Source organism: Oryzias melastigma, linkage group LG7 (assembly GCF_002922805.2).
Source record: "Oryzias melastigma strain HK-1 linkage group LG7, ASM292280v2, whole genome shotgun sequence".
In the NCBI taxonomy this organism is placed as follows: Eukaryota; Metazoa; Chordata; class Actinopteri; order Beloniformes; family Adrianichthyidae; genus Oryzias; species Oryzias melastigma.
Genome location: NC_050518.1, coordinates 15007710 through 15021356, shown reverse-complemented (window position 1 = coordinate 15021356; position 13647 = coordinate 15007710). Strand labels below are relative to the sequence as shown.

The 13647-nt window shown below is 37.9% G+C and overlaps 2 protein-coding genes and 1 long non-coding RNA gene across 6 annotated transcripts in view; 2 read left to right on the top strand and 1 right to left on the bottom strand.

The window, feature by feature from the left end:
• The first annotated feature begins 258 nt into the window (after positions 1-258).
• prim1 (DNA primase subunit 1) lies at positions 259-5485 on the top strand. The gene is made up of 13 exons (XM_024293300.2): positions 259-569; positions 936-1093; positions 1176-1282; positions 1362-1435; positions 1508-1644; positions 2228-2286; positions 2481-2590; positions 2676-2767; positions 2844-2976; positions 4638-4707; positions 4781-4887; positions 5079-5177; positions 5252-5485. The coding sequence occupies exons 1-13, from the start codon at positions 461-463 to the stop codon at positions 5269-5271; spliced, it is 1275 nt and encodes a 424-aa protein (XP_024149068.1). The 5' UTR covers positions 259-460; the 3' UTR covers positions 5272-5485.
• LOC112159302 overlaps positions 2850-13647 on the bottom strand; it is a 14626-nt gene continuing 3828 nt past the window's right edge. Inside the window, exons 3-4 of the long non-coding RNA XR_002921453.1 lie at positions 4612-4697; positions 2850-2985 (exon numbers count right to left, since the gene is read on the bottom strand). This is a non-coding gene — a long non-coding RNA (uncharacterized LOC112159302). The remainder of the gene's footprint in view (positions 2986-4611; positions 4698-13647) is intronic.
• Positions 7327-13647, top strand: part of naca (nascent polypeptide associated complex subunit alpha) — a 7838-nt gene continuing 1517 nt past the window's right edge. Inside the window, exons 1-3 of one of the 4 annotated variants that reach the window (XM_024293295.2) lie at positions 7327-7484; positions 7994-8068; positions 10265-12529. In XM_024293295.2, coding sequence (XP_024149063.1) covers positions 7367-7484; positions 7994-8068; positions 10265-12529 — 2458 coding nt within the window. In that variant the 5' untranslated portion in view covers positions 7327-7366. Of the gene's footprint in view, positions 7574-7993; positions 8069-10264; positions 12530-13647 lie in introns of all 4 variants that reach the window. The other 3 variants (XM_036212800.1, XM_024293299.2, XM_036212801.1) reach the window with 3 other exon arrangements.

Genomic DNA, 13647 nt, shown 5'->3' with positions numbered 1-13647 from the left:
TTCATAAACATCTTTAAAAAAAAAACAAAATGTATTTTTTGCATCATAGAATGTGGATATAAACATGTGTGGTAAATGTTATGTAGAATTATTTTATGTATTTATTTAACTTAGTTAATTGTGCAGAATGTGTCTGGTAGTAACCACTCTTTCTTCCAATATCCTTTAAAAGACTGTTCTCCTTTATGCGTACATCTTTTTTCCCTCTATATATAAATAAACTGCATTTCCCTCAACTCAATTTTCCTGTTTCGTCACTTCCGCCAAGAGGACGCGCCGACGTTTCCTGGTTGTGAATGAAACTCCCTGTGATTGGTTGACCCTTTTCTAAGATTTCCCGCGCGCTCTGCAGCAAGCAAACGGCACAGTGAGCATTTTAGCAAACAGAACAGACAAGCTAACGTCTCGCTCGTATTTGTACCTCATTACTGCTGCTGTTTAAAGCTGTAGCCTTAAGAGAATGTCGTCTTCAGACTACGACCCGGGTTGTCTCCCGGACCTATTACCGCTCTACTACCGGCGACTGTTCCCCTTCTCTCAGTATCATCGCTGGCTGAACTACGGCGGAGGTGAGTGTAAGAAACAGGCAAGCTGTGGAAGGTAGCAGAAGTACATTTTAGGAGGCTAACTCGCTAAATGATGTAAAATACACGAGGGTGTTTACATAGACTGTCTATTTATCCAGACATCCGCGATGATATATCAGAGTTGATGGGCAACACAAACACAATTTTCTGAAAGTAATAAATCTATCTAATTTTCTCATTGGGTTTTGAAACACTCTTATTAATAGAAATGTGTATTTTCAAGAGGATTTTTAATTCGAGGTTTATTTTGTGTAATAGTTTTGGTCAAAACAAGTAGATTTTGGGATAAAAAAAAGTTTGTATTTGGTTTAATAAATGTCATAAACTTTCTTTTTTCTTCCCCCTCAGTGCAAAAGAACTACTTCCAGAACCGGGAGTTCTGCTTCACTCTCAAGGATGACATTTATGTGCGCTATCAGTCCTTCAGCACGCAGAACGAGCTGGAGAAGGAGATGCAGAAGATGAACCCTTACAAGATCGACATCGGGGCGGTGTACAGTCACAGAGTAAGTTTGGATCTATCGTGCTCTTCTCTGAGCATCAGTGCAGACATGAAAAAAAGAGTTGATCGCTTCTTTTCACCTGCAGCCAAACCAACACAACACTGTAAAGTCAGGGAGCTTCCAGGCTCTGGAGAAGGAGCTCGTGTTTGACATCGACATGACCGACTACGATGATGTCCGCACCTGCTGCAGGTAGAACATACGATATGCTAGAAGTATGTCATGGAATTTGCTTTCCCTCTACATGTATTAATAAATGTTTTTCTTGTAGTGCTGCAGACATTTGTCCCAAGTGCTGGACGCTGATGACCATCGCCATTCACATTCTGGACAGGGCTCTTCGAGGTTTGTCCTCTGTGTTTCTTTACCTCTTCTTACTCCATCAAGTTTGATTAAATCAATGTTTTTCATTTCTAGAGGACTTTGGTTTCCAGCACCTGCTGTGGGTTTACTCCGGCAGAAGAGGAGTGCATTGCTGGGTGTGTGATGAAGCTGCCCGGAAGCTCTCTGCAGCTGGACGTACCGCCGTGGCAGAATACCTCAGTCTAGTCAAGGTACTGTGGTTGAAATAGATTTAATTTAACATTTTATTAAAAAACAGAAAAAAAAGGTTTAATGATTAAAAAATATGGGTAAGTATGGAAGATTTTTTTTCAGCCATAGTTCATAGTAATTTTAATTGGTAATTTATTTTGAAATTGATCAAACAATTTAAAAATTGTATTTTAGAAAAATAAATAAATCTTACATTTTTAAAAATAATATCTTAAATAAAAACAAAATCAATTGCTTGTTAAATTGTCATTGGTTTGGGTACCATAATTCAAATCTAAATGCATTTTTGCTATTTAGAATTCAACCTGGAATTGGACACTGCATGGTGGCACAGTGGTTAGCGCTTTTGTCTCCCTGTTAGAAGGCTCAGATTCCATTTGTCAATTTGTCATTATCTGTCTCAAATTGAACTGTGGATTGAGAACTGAATATTACTTTGAGTTATGGCTGAATAAAACTTCCATAGATGAGGGAACATTGTTGCTGAATTTTCAGGTGGTTCTTAAATGGTTCCTCACAGAAATGAAGCTGTCATTTTTGTGTTTCTGTTTATTGAGCTTAAACATCACGTTTGCTTCGTAGGGCGGAGAGGAGACGATGAAGAAAGTGGTCCTGACGGATCCAATCCACCCTTTTATCAGGTAATAATCTGATTTTAAATGTGTTCTATACTCTGAGCAGTTCTCATCGTCAAAAGGTGGAATGGTGTGGATCTGTTTTTATTTTGGGACACTTTTTTTAAAAGCATCAAACTGTTCTGTTTGACTAGAATTGTACAGTTTCCTCTGTTTAAGTCTCAGTTTGTTCAGATTTCCTTCGTTTATCATCCTGACAGTTCATCTCTGGAAGTGGTGGATAAATATTTCACACAATACGCGCTGGAGGAACAAGACATACTGGGTCAAAAGAAGTGTGTGGACAAAGTGCTGGCCCTTGTGCCTGAAGATATCCTTTTTTTGTTTTAATTCACAACACTTGTGTGAATATGAGCCAATAAGAACAAACAATTACAACCTTAATACATCAACACATGTCAGAAATGAATTGCAGACCAGTTTTCAGAGTGAGAAGAGACCAGAGAATCGCTGGAAACTGATCAGAAAGGAAGCTTACAATAAGCAGGTTTGTTCTTAGATTTATTTTTTTATGGAATTTTCTTTCTCGTGCTCGAACTGTTTCTGTTTGGGGTTTTTTTCAGGGTACTGTAAAAAAAGGCCAGCATTTTGAGAAAGAAATCATGCTGCAGTACTGTTACCCGCGGCTCGACGTGAATGTCAGCAAAGGGGTGAACCATCTGCTCAAGAGTCCATTCAGTGTCCATCCCAAAACAGGTGAATATGCTGTGAAGATCAGCAGAAAAGACACATTAATATAAACATAAAACCCTGATTGAAAAAAAAAATGTAGGTTCCATGCAAGGATATTAAAGAACAATCACCAAATGATTTTTTTCATGACCGATTAAAAGCAGACCTTAAAAAATGTGATATTTTTCTTTTACTTTAAAATGATTAGTCGCCTTGCAATGGATATTGTTTTGAATAACGAAGTAATATTATTGCAGGCTTTACTAAATAATGTGGAATAGAATAGAAAATAAGAAGAACTTTTGGAGAGGAATGTTGTATTGTTGCTTTATTTTCTTCATCAAAGTGATTTACCGGTTTACTACTGCACACAGATTAAAATAACAAAAGACAAAGCCGTATTTCTTCCTTCTCACAAGCTGGTTTTTATTCTATTTTTTTAATTTCATCTGCTTCAATGATATTCCATTAAAATTTAAACACAAGAACGTCCCACAATAGGTTTTGTCTGTTTCCTTGGTACATAAACCAGAGTTCCCGCAGGGTCATAAAAAGTCTTAAAAATATTGAATTTATTAGTTTGGAAATGACGTTTAAAAAAAAAAAAATTAAAGTTTAGAATTTTGCTATCTGAGCCTAAAAATGTGGGCTTTCTGAAACTTCTCCGTTTCACATTTCTCATGAAAAATGTTAAAATTTTCACCCATAAATATATTTAAAACAAAGGATGATTTTTTTTTTCTTGATTCACCACAGAGTAAAGAAAAATTCAATTTTAAGCTTAATATATTTATGTCCATCAGAAAATTGTAGCAAAAACATGTTAAAAACACAATTTTCATTTGTATTAGTGCTGCCACAAACAATTATTTTAATAATCGACTAATCCCCGATTTTTTTTTTTGCAATTGGTCGACTAATCGGGTCATGCACAAACTGGATCTAAAGCACACAATTTAACCATGATTAGCTTTGAAACTGAAATCCTAAATTAGCCAAAATAGCTAGCATGCAGCTGAAATATTAGCTAAACTCCAAAATAGCCTAAAAAAGTGGGAAAAAAAATCCTAAAATTATCCAAAATATCTGGCATGTAGCTGAAATATTAGCTAATCTACAAAATAGCCTAAAAAGTGGGAAAAAAATCCTAAATTAGCCAAAATAGTTAGCATGTAGCTGAAATATTAGCTAAACTCCAAAATAGCTTAAAAAAAAACAGAACAAATCCTAAATTAGCCAAAATAGCTAGCATGTAGCTGAAATACTAGCTAAACTCCAAAATAGCCTTAAAAACCTTAATAAATGTCAAAATAGTCCCAAAAGCTAACAGGACGACATTATAACTTTCAACTTTACTACACTCTGACTCCATATAATATAAAGTAACAACAAATCGACTATTAGTCGTCGACTATTTTAATAGTCAATTAGTCGTCGATTAGTCGACTAATCGACGTGGTAGCCCTAATTTGAATGGGTCTTTAATCACTTTGTTTCCTACAATAGAACTTTAACTAAATGTGTTGTCTACAACACTGAAAAGAGCTAGAATAAGTCAAATGTCATGTCTCAATTTGAAAGTATTTTTTTGTTTTATTTTATGCAGCATGAGAAAATGTTGATAAAAGAAGCATAATTTTACCGAGCGAATAAACACACCTCTAAGTTTTTCTTTCATCTTCCAGGCCGGATCTCCGTTCCCATAGATCTCAAAGCAGTAGACAGCTTTGATCCGTTTGCTGTGCCTACAATCAGGTAAAGGAAAAAATCAGCGTTTCTATCAGTGTGTCTGACGCAACGAGGCTAATGAAGCTTCTGCTGTTTAAAGTCGTATCTGTGAGGAGCTGGATCGCCCCAGAACAGAAGAGGAGAAGTCAGAGGAATCCCAAGACAAAGACAACAAGAGAGATGCAGCGGAAATACGAAAGATAAGAGGTGCTCCACAGCTGAGGAGACTGAAATATGCTCTGTCATTAAAATATGTACTCTGTGGTGTGTAAAAGTGTAAAGTAACTACTTATGGGGTTTACAAGTTAGTAACAGAAAATACTACTTTCTTATTAAGTTTATTTCTTAGTCTAAGATAAGAATTTTCTGTTTAAAGCAAACACTATGTTTCTCCTCAGATTACAAAAGAACCAGCCTGGCAAAGTATGTGAAATACTTTGATTCTTTTCTGGATGGAATGGCTCGTTCCTGGAAGGGAGAACTTCTTAAAAAGAGTGGTAAATTCTTACTTTTTCGAATTAAAACCATTTTGTCCCCCTTTTTTAAAATTTTGACATTTTCTTTCTTCCAGATCATCAAATGGAATTCTAATAAACATCACATTCAGACATCACAACCTTTAAATATACACTATTTATAGTGTATTAGTACATGTATGTATGGTTTGCTGCTTTAGACAGGCAATTAGCTCTTGTGGCTTTTATCTCTTTGTCTCATTTCTTTTCTAGATTTGTATTTTTCTCCATATTTTCAAAAATTTGTGTATAAAAATTTGTAAGACATTTATTAAAATAATCTTGTGAAACCTTGTGTGATTTATTTGGTTGCCAGGTTTTAATCAGTTCCAAAAATATGTTTTATACATTTTTGAAAAGATGCCTCTTTATCTGGTGTCTTCTAAACAAAAGTCACCCAAAAATTATAGTTTTTTGCAACTAATCTTAATAAAATTGATAATAAACGAGTACGTCAAACGACCACAACTAAGAATAAATTATTAAGGAAGCCGTACTAACCTGAATAATCAAAATTACAGAATGAATATGTGGTGTTGCATTTGTGTCTGGGAATGAAGTGTATGTTTGTGAATGGGACAAACAAACAAATGAGCGGATGTACGGAAGTAGCCACAGCGGTGGATCTGGCCGTGGCAGAAAGCTCCGGAGAAAGAGTAACGCCAAGAGATCCTACGGCAAATCTTTTACTTCCATCCTCTGATATTCAAATGCCTTCACCTGTGCAAGTTAAGGACTCCACCCAGGGCAGGGCTGTTACAAGCTTATCTAGTGAATATGAGCATTTACTGTCTATGGAACCACTGAACTATGAGAAAACAGCAACCCTGGCCTTCTTTATTTATAGGCTTGATGATGGCACTGCACAAAGCAATAGATTCAAACTACATTTTTAGAGATAACATTTTTTCTTCCACATTAATAAATATTCATAACTTATTTATATTATCATTAGAAACTCATTATTTCAAGCTAATGCAATGTTGTTGTATGACAGGAAAAAATAAATGCTTTCACAATTTGATTAAACATGAAGTATATGTATTGTATGTACAAGTATATGTATTTTTTTATTTCGAGAGTTTAAATTTATTCATAGCATGCTAAACCCATGTGGCACAAAATGCTTTAAATTACTAAAATCCTAGACGAAAGCCTCTTTACAAGATTACCATAAACATATTAAATATGACAATTTTTTTAACTATAATATATCCACCACTTATTTTTACGAGAAAAAAATAGTCATTTTATTAATACATCTAGAAATTAGATGTCTGTTTTTTAATTAACAAATTCAACATTACATGTCACTGAAAATTGCAAAACAAAAGGCGTTGTACAATCTTTAAAGCAAAATGCTGTAATGGTCTGTGCAGCCAATAAGAAAATAAAAAAGATTTTATAAAACAAAAAATAAATAATATAAAAAATAATAATTGTAATGTATTAAAACAACCCAAAAATATTTAATTTTAATCATTATTAGTACATTTAATAATTAATTAAATAAAAACGAAAAAGGCACTAGATTGAATAAACTATCTAAAATGCTCTTAGTGTTTCTATTTTCTGGTCTTTAAAGGGATTGACATAAAAGATTCAAATTGTTTTTAAAATCAAAAGGTTGGGGTTTATTTAAAAAACAACACTTTTGAATGAAAGATTTCTCTAAAATAATAAAATTGTTAAAATAAAATTATTTTGTTTTTATTAATACATTCACATTTAATATTAATATAGCTAAATGAAGGAATTTTGTTTTTTGTTGAAATCCAGTTGTTAAAAAAAATTAACCGATTTACAATTATAAAAGAGGTGTCGTTGAGTATCATTTTGAAATAAGAGGCATGCATTATCTTGTATATTAAATCTTAGCCCTAAAAAATATTTACATAGATATGTGTTATTTATGGTTTTAAAATTGATTTCCTTCATTTTGGGAGGTAAGGAAAATGAAATATATCATATCTGACATATCTGTTTTGGACAGAGTCAGGGAGAGAGTTTTCTTACTTGAAGAGGAAATAAATTTTTTTGTGAGGGCTCTTCTTAAAATTAAGTTACTAAATTTGGAATCTGTAATATAAAAATTATTAATATATAATGGTGGAAGTTGTGTTAAAATTGTTAAAAATTTTAAACTTGCTCTGGAAATATGAATTTTTTGCATGCTACATTTTCTCTTTAATGACACCGGAAGTAGAAAGGTGCTCCACCGGATATTGCACAGAAACCGGGGTCAGGAGTTCTTTCTCACAGCCATCTTGGAATTAGCGTCCCGAGTTGGTGAGTGTCTCCGCTTGAAATCCATTATCATCTGACAGTTTTTCTTACATTTACGCCCTTATCGAAGACCTGGCTGGTTTAATTAAAATGTGGGCATCACGCTGGTGCAATTATTGTTCTTGTAAAAGCTCTCTGTAGTAAATAATGTGTCGCTGAACCACAGAGAAGCGGCTCAAAATGGGGGAGCGTGATATGTAACATTTTATTAGCTAAATGAGTGACTTAAAGAAAGTGTTTTGGTGCCAAATGTACACCTATTACAGTAATAGCCTGTCTGTCACCGACGTAAACCTTGGTAGTGTCGGTATAAAGCGGCTAGAAGCGAAGTTAGTGGCCGCTAAGACGCTCGCTGCTTAGCAGGAGCTAACCTTGCTTCCAAGCTGAAGCGTGGGTTCGTCACCTGTTCATCCGGCCATGATAGCGACTATCTTCTGTGATCTGTGATGACTATTGGTGTAAATGAAGTTGTGTCGAATGTTTGTTTTACAAACTGCAATTGTGTCTTCTAGCGACAATGCCCGGTGAAGCGACAGAAACGGTCCCGATCACCGAGCAGGAGATGCAGCAGCCTCAAGTGGAAACTGGTTCGTATTAATTTGCTTTTTCCCCCTATTTGATTGTCGGAATGAGTATGAAGTGGGGGTCTTGGATCTCGCAAAAACATTTAGATACAATTAGTGCATCTAAGACATGAAACATTGGCTGGTTATAAGGGTTCACTCAGACACTGAGTTGATCCAACAGGTGATAGTTTGACAGGCACCGGGCAGGTGGGTGCACGCGGGTATTGTCACTCCACATTTACAAAAGATTGTGCATAATGATCTAAAATAATAATAAACAAAGTTATCCAGAACCCCTCTTTCATTGATGCAATGGGTTGTGTTGGCATGCTTGGATTTGGCATGCTGCTGCTGAGTGCTTTTGTGTGTGTTAGAAGAAAGTGCTTGCAACAATCCTTTTGTTAGAAACTAACTTAATAAAACACATTCATGAAGTCATAATAAAATGATTACATTTGTCCAAATATAAGAATTTGCTTAAAGATCCACTCTGATGAAAAACATGTTTTCGGTGTTTTTTAATATGTTCTTACATTATAGGACATGTATGTATTTTTGTCAAATAGCGTTGGATTAGAAGCAGGTGAATACCAGATGTTTGAGAAAGTTCGAGTTTGTGGCACAGCAGGTTACACGGGTGGACAAAACTCTTTTTCTACTACTTTGATGCACTTGCAGAAAAATTATCTATTTACGTCTTAATTTTTCTCATCAGAGCTACCATCTGACTAAAAACTGTGACTCTGGTGTATGTATGTATATATATATATATATATATATATACTATGCTAGTGTTAGCTTGAGCTTGTGATGCGCTATGAAACACTACTGTGAACAGGTTTAGGGGGGAAAAGGTATATATAGTTGCAATGAAACAGTAAAGTATGAGTTGCAGACAGAAATTGGCAATAGCAGTTTTAAATTACCTGTTTTTATTGTTGGGAATTGTTTTTAAAACACTTGTTGAGTTGCCTATGTTCCTAGTTTACTAAACAATTAACTGCTGTTGATGTTTTAGGACATACTCATCCACCTGTCATCAATATAAAAAGTTGTAAAAATATATTCAAGTCTTTGCCATGCTGATTTGAAGCCCCTTAATTTAACTTAAAGGAAGGTTGTTTTGGGGAATTTGTGTTCTTTGCTTTGCTACAACTTTTTGACATTGAAGAACTTGGTCAATGTGCCTCAGGTTATTAGGAGTTAAAATGAAAGGAATTGCTTCTTGTTCTCTGCATAGAGCATCATTTTGGAAGTCCCTGCGGCTTTGAGAAGAAAACTGCTTTGAAACAGAGAGCACACCTCTTTATTAAAAATCTTTTTTTTATAGCTAAAGTGTTGCATAAAAAAACACCTTTCCCTTCCTACTAAAGTGTTTGAAAATCGGAGCTTTACAGCTTCAATGATTTAACTGGTAACCCCTCCTCCCCCCACACACATCTTTAAAAGCTGTTGTTTTTAAATCCATCTGATTTTCTAGTGCATTGCTTCCCTAAATGGCTCTCGGGGTACGCTGTCCAGATTGTTTTCTATCCTTCCCAACTCCAACATACCTGGCTTTGTTGGCTGTCATTGTTTGGTCTCTGGAAAGGTCAATGAGCTGATTCAGGAATGTTTGAACAGTTGCATTGAAAACGATGGATCCAGTTTGGGAAATGTAGTCTCACTCCAACTGATGACAGATGCCTCAGCTGAGACATTAAATTGTCTAGGGCTGTCTGCAGAAATTTGTGTTAATCAAAGATCCATACTTGTGGAAAGGCAAATATTTGTTGAAGAATTACAAATCCGTTCATTAAATTCTGATAAGCAATTTGAGGTTCAGTTATTTCCTTAATTTGCATGATGTTTTCATTATGATGGATAAGGATTCACCCCAATATATATGGACTTTGGGTCAGATGTTTAAAAAAAGGTTTTGTTTTCTTTCCTCAAAGCATGAGAAGGTGTGCATTCTCAAACCTAACATAGTTGATGTGATAAGCTGCAGGTACAGTTTGCATTCCAACTAAATATTGAATGAGTTTGTTTCGTGTAGATTTATCTCAGTGTGATACATATTTTAGCAGTTTTTATCAAACTTAAGTTTGGGGGATGACTTTTTTTTTTAAACCCTTAACCTCAATGACCAGTGCTTCTTGGTTTGGTCACATTTAACCCGCATGGTTACGATTTCCAGAATTCGGTCCCATTTTTTAAAAGTTTTTCTTCATTCAGCTGCATCTCCTGCCTCAGCCTCTACCCAAAAACCTCAGGCAACTTCAGGACCTGCTAAACCCAAAGGCAAAGATGCTAAGAATGTGCAGGGTTCCTCTGCCCCTAAGCCTGTCCCAGGCAGAAGAAAACGCTCCTCCATGTCTGCCTCTTCCTCATCTCCCACCTCACCAAAATCTGCTTCCTCTTCTACCCCCCTATCACATGGGCAATCTCCCTTGGCCTCCCCAGCTAGTGGCTCCCCTGCTAATCTGGGAAGCTCTCCCACCCCAAAAGTTGTCAAGGCTGGAAAGCAAGGAAAAACTAAGAAAGGAGAGGCATTTGTCCCCGTCCAAGTCAACTGCAATGTCACAGGATCTGATGAAAAGCCAGAAGAGTCTAAACTAATGGCAACTGGCCAAGCCAAAACTACTCCGGTTGAAGTAAAAGTTCAGTTACCCCCAGCTGCTTTTAAAGTTGCCTCAAAACCAGCTGCAGCGGCTCCAGTGTCATTTTCAGACACCATTCTCTCAAGTTCTCCCAAATCAAGTGAAGTGAAGAAAGCACCTCTTGCTGTTTTTGACGATGAGCTTCCTCCACTACTTCCACCAGAGAAACCCTTTAAAATACCTGTGGCTGAAAAAATACCTCCAGCATCTGATCATGAAAAGAGTTCCACTGAGGCCCCTGCCACCAAAACATCACCAAAAGGCAAGAAGGGTAACGAGCCCAAATCTGGTCCTGCTGAGGCTTCTAAACCAGCGGCTAATGAAGCTCCTAAAGTCAAGTCGACCCCTGTTACCGTTTCCCAGGACAAGCTAGCTTCTGCTGACGCTGCTAAGCCATCTGAGAAAGTCCCCAGTGTGTGTTCTAAGCAAGGTGAAGAGGTTAAAGCATTACCTTTTAAGGCCATGAAGCCAGATGAAAATGTTAAGGCAGCCCCCATTAAGATGGAAAAGGGAGTCCCTGTGAAAACTGAGAAATCAGCCCCCATTAAGGCTCAGGAGGGGGCCCCTGTCAAAGCTGAGATTGCGGTTCCTGTTGAAGCTGTAAAAGTGACCCCTGTTAAGGCTCAGGAGGCAGCTCCTGCTAGGGCTGAGAAGGTGGCTTCTGTTAAGGCTCAGGAGGCGGGTCCTACTAAGGCTGAGAAGGTAGCCCCCGCTAAGGCTGAGAAGCCAGCCCCCAAAAAAGCAGAGGAGCCGGCCCCCGCTAAGGCTGAGAAGGCGGCTCCTATTAAGGCTCAGGAGGCGGGTCCTACTAAGGCTGAGAAGGTGGCTCCCAATAAAACTGAGAAGGTAGCCCCCGCTAAGGCTGAGAAGGTGGTCCCTGTTAAGGCTCAGGAGGCGGCTCCTACTAAGGGTGAGAAGGTGGCTCCCAATAAGGCTGAGAAGGTGGCTCCCAATAAAACTGAGAAGGTGGCTCCCAATAAAACTGAGAAGGCGGCCCCCGCTAAGGCTCAGGAGGCGGCTCCCGTCAAGGCTGAGAAGGTGGCTCCCAATAAAACTGAGAAGGTGGCTCCCAATAAAACTGAGAAGGCGGCCCCCGCTAAGGCTCAGGAGGCGGCCCCCGCTAAGGCTCAGGAGGCGGCTCCCGCTAAGGCTCAGGAGGCGGCTCCCGCTAAGGCTCAGGAGGCGGCTCCTGCTAAGGCGGCTCCGGTTAAGGCTCAGGAGGCGGCTCCCGTTAAGGCTCAGGAGGCGGCTCCCGTTAAGGCTGAGAAGGCGGCTCCCAATAAAACTGAGAAGGTTGCTCCCAATAAAACTGAGAAGGTAGCCCCCGTCAAGGCTGAAAAGCCAGTCCCCAAAAAAGCAGAGGGGGCGGCCCCCGCCAAGGCTGAAAAGGCGGCCCCTGCCAAGGCTGAGAAGCCAGTTGAAGAAGCTAAAGCTTCTCCCCAAAAGGCGGCAAAGCCAGGTGCAGACAAGAAACCGGCTCCTGCTGAGGCTGACAAGCCAGCTGCAGCAAACAAAGCAGCTGAGATCAATAAACCAGCCCCTGAAAAAAGTGCCAAACCAGCCACTGAGGTCAAGTTAGTTGAAGTAAAAGAGGCTCCAAAGGCTTCCAAGCCTGTAGAACCACCAGCAGTTCCAATAAAACCAGCTCCAGTGGAGCCTGCTGTTTTAGCCCCAACTCCACGAAAACTCACCTTTGCAGAGGCAGTTGCTAAACCTGCGCCTGTAACAGCTGAAGCTGTGGTAAATAACATCCACTCTGAACCACTTTCCCCTACCAAACCTATCCTTACAACGGCTAAAACCCCTGCCAAAGTGGAGCCTGTGATCAAGAACGACAATGGTATTTAGCCGTTTGTCCTCTTTGTGCTTGTCCGTCTGTTTGTTCTGAACTGACGAGATTTATGCTTTTCCCCTAAAAACTTGATATGTTCAACTATATTGCCAGAATTGCTTCAACCTCATTAGCCTGCAATTTTTTAAAACTTATTTTTTGGCACATGCCTGTTGGAAGGATATAGACCAAATTGACATAATTGATTTATGGGTTACATAATTCACATTATTCACTTGCAGGATCATTTTTCCTGTGTCAGAATGAACATCAAAACTTATGCGAGACTGGACATTGTGTAGGTTTTTTCACATCCCATCCGTGTGTTGCAGTTTACCTGGATCTCTCAATGAGTAATTGCCTGAGATACAGTAGTGCTGGGTTTGAGGACTGGAGGTAGTGTTTTACTATAAACTAAATCCAATGTCTTACCCATGGGGTGTTAAGAACCTAAAATTATTTGTTTCCCCTCTTAAACATTTTTTTTTCTCTGATAAATACCCACATTTTTGCAAAACTTTTGCAGAATGCAGTTTGCAAATAACGCTAAATGAAGTTTATTGGCAGGTTGTATAGTTTCAAGTGCCAGTATATGACAAATATATTTAATAAAAATGTGTGACTTTTCCTATATTAGCGGTATTGGATACTTGCATACCTGTGGATGTGATGATTGTGTTTATGCCTTTAATTTTTTTGTGTCTAAAAGGTTTTAAGAATCTCTAACGCGTATACATTTTTAGTGTTCTTGTGTTTATAATGGCTTTTCTCTGTTACAGTCTCTTGGTTGTTTACTTAGTAAGTAATTTAATATTTGACCAAAGAATAATAATTTGAAATGAAAATATTTGGGGGATTCCATTTGTTACTTGTACTTGTCAAAGGATCTACACTCATATAACAAAAGTTGCCTGTTTACATAGATGCAGAATTTGGGAAAAGCTCTTAATTAAATCTGCAGTGAGTTACAAGAGCTATATTTACTGTATGGTACTGTGCAACTCAGATTTTCAATCCCCTGTGGATTCAGAAGCACCAATATGTGCAAGTTTAGATTCAGAGTGTCCTAAAGATGAGATGTATTCCTCCCCAAAAAAATCAATTAAATGATGGGGCTAAAATATAAC

What these genes read in the sequence shown, in the direction of transcription:
- prim1 (XM_024293300.2), top strand. Translation starts at nt 461, where the DNA reads ATGTCGTCTTCAGACTACGACCCGGGTTGTCTCCCGGACCTATTACCG. An exon ending in AATACCTCAGTCTAGTCAAG is followed by an intron (nt 1,645 to 2,227) that starts GTACTGTGGTTG and finishes TTTGCTTCGTAG; the next exon opens with GGCGGAGAGGAGACGATGAA. An exon ending in CAGTGTCCATCCCAAAACAG is followed by an intron (nt 2,977 to 4,637) that starts GTGAATATGCTG and finishes TTCATCTTCCAG; the next exon opens with GCCGGATCTCCGTTCCCATA.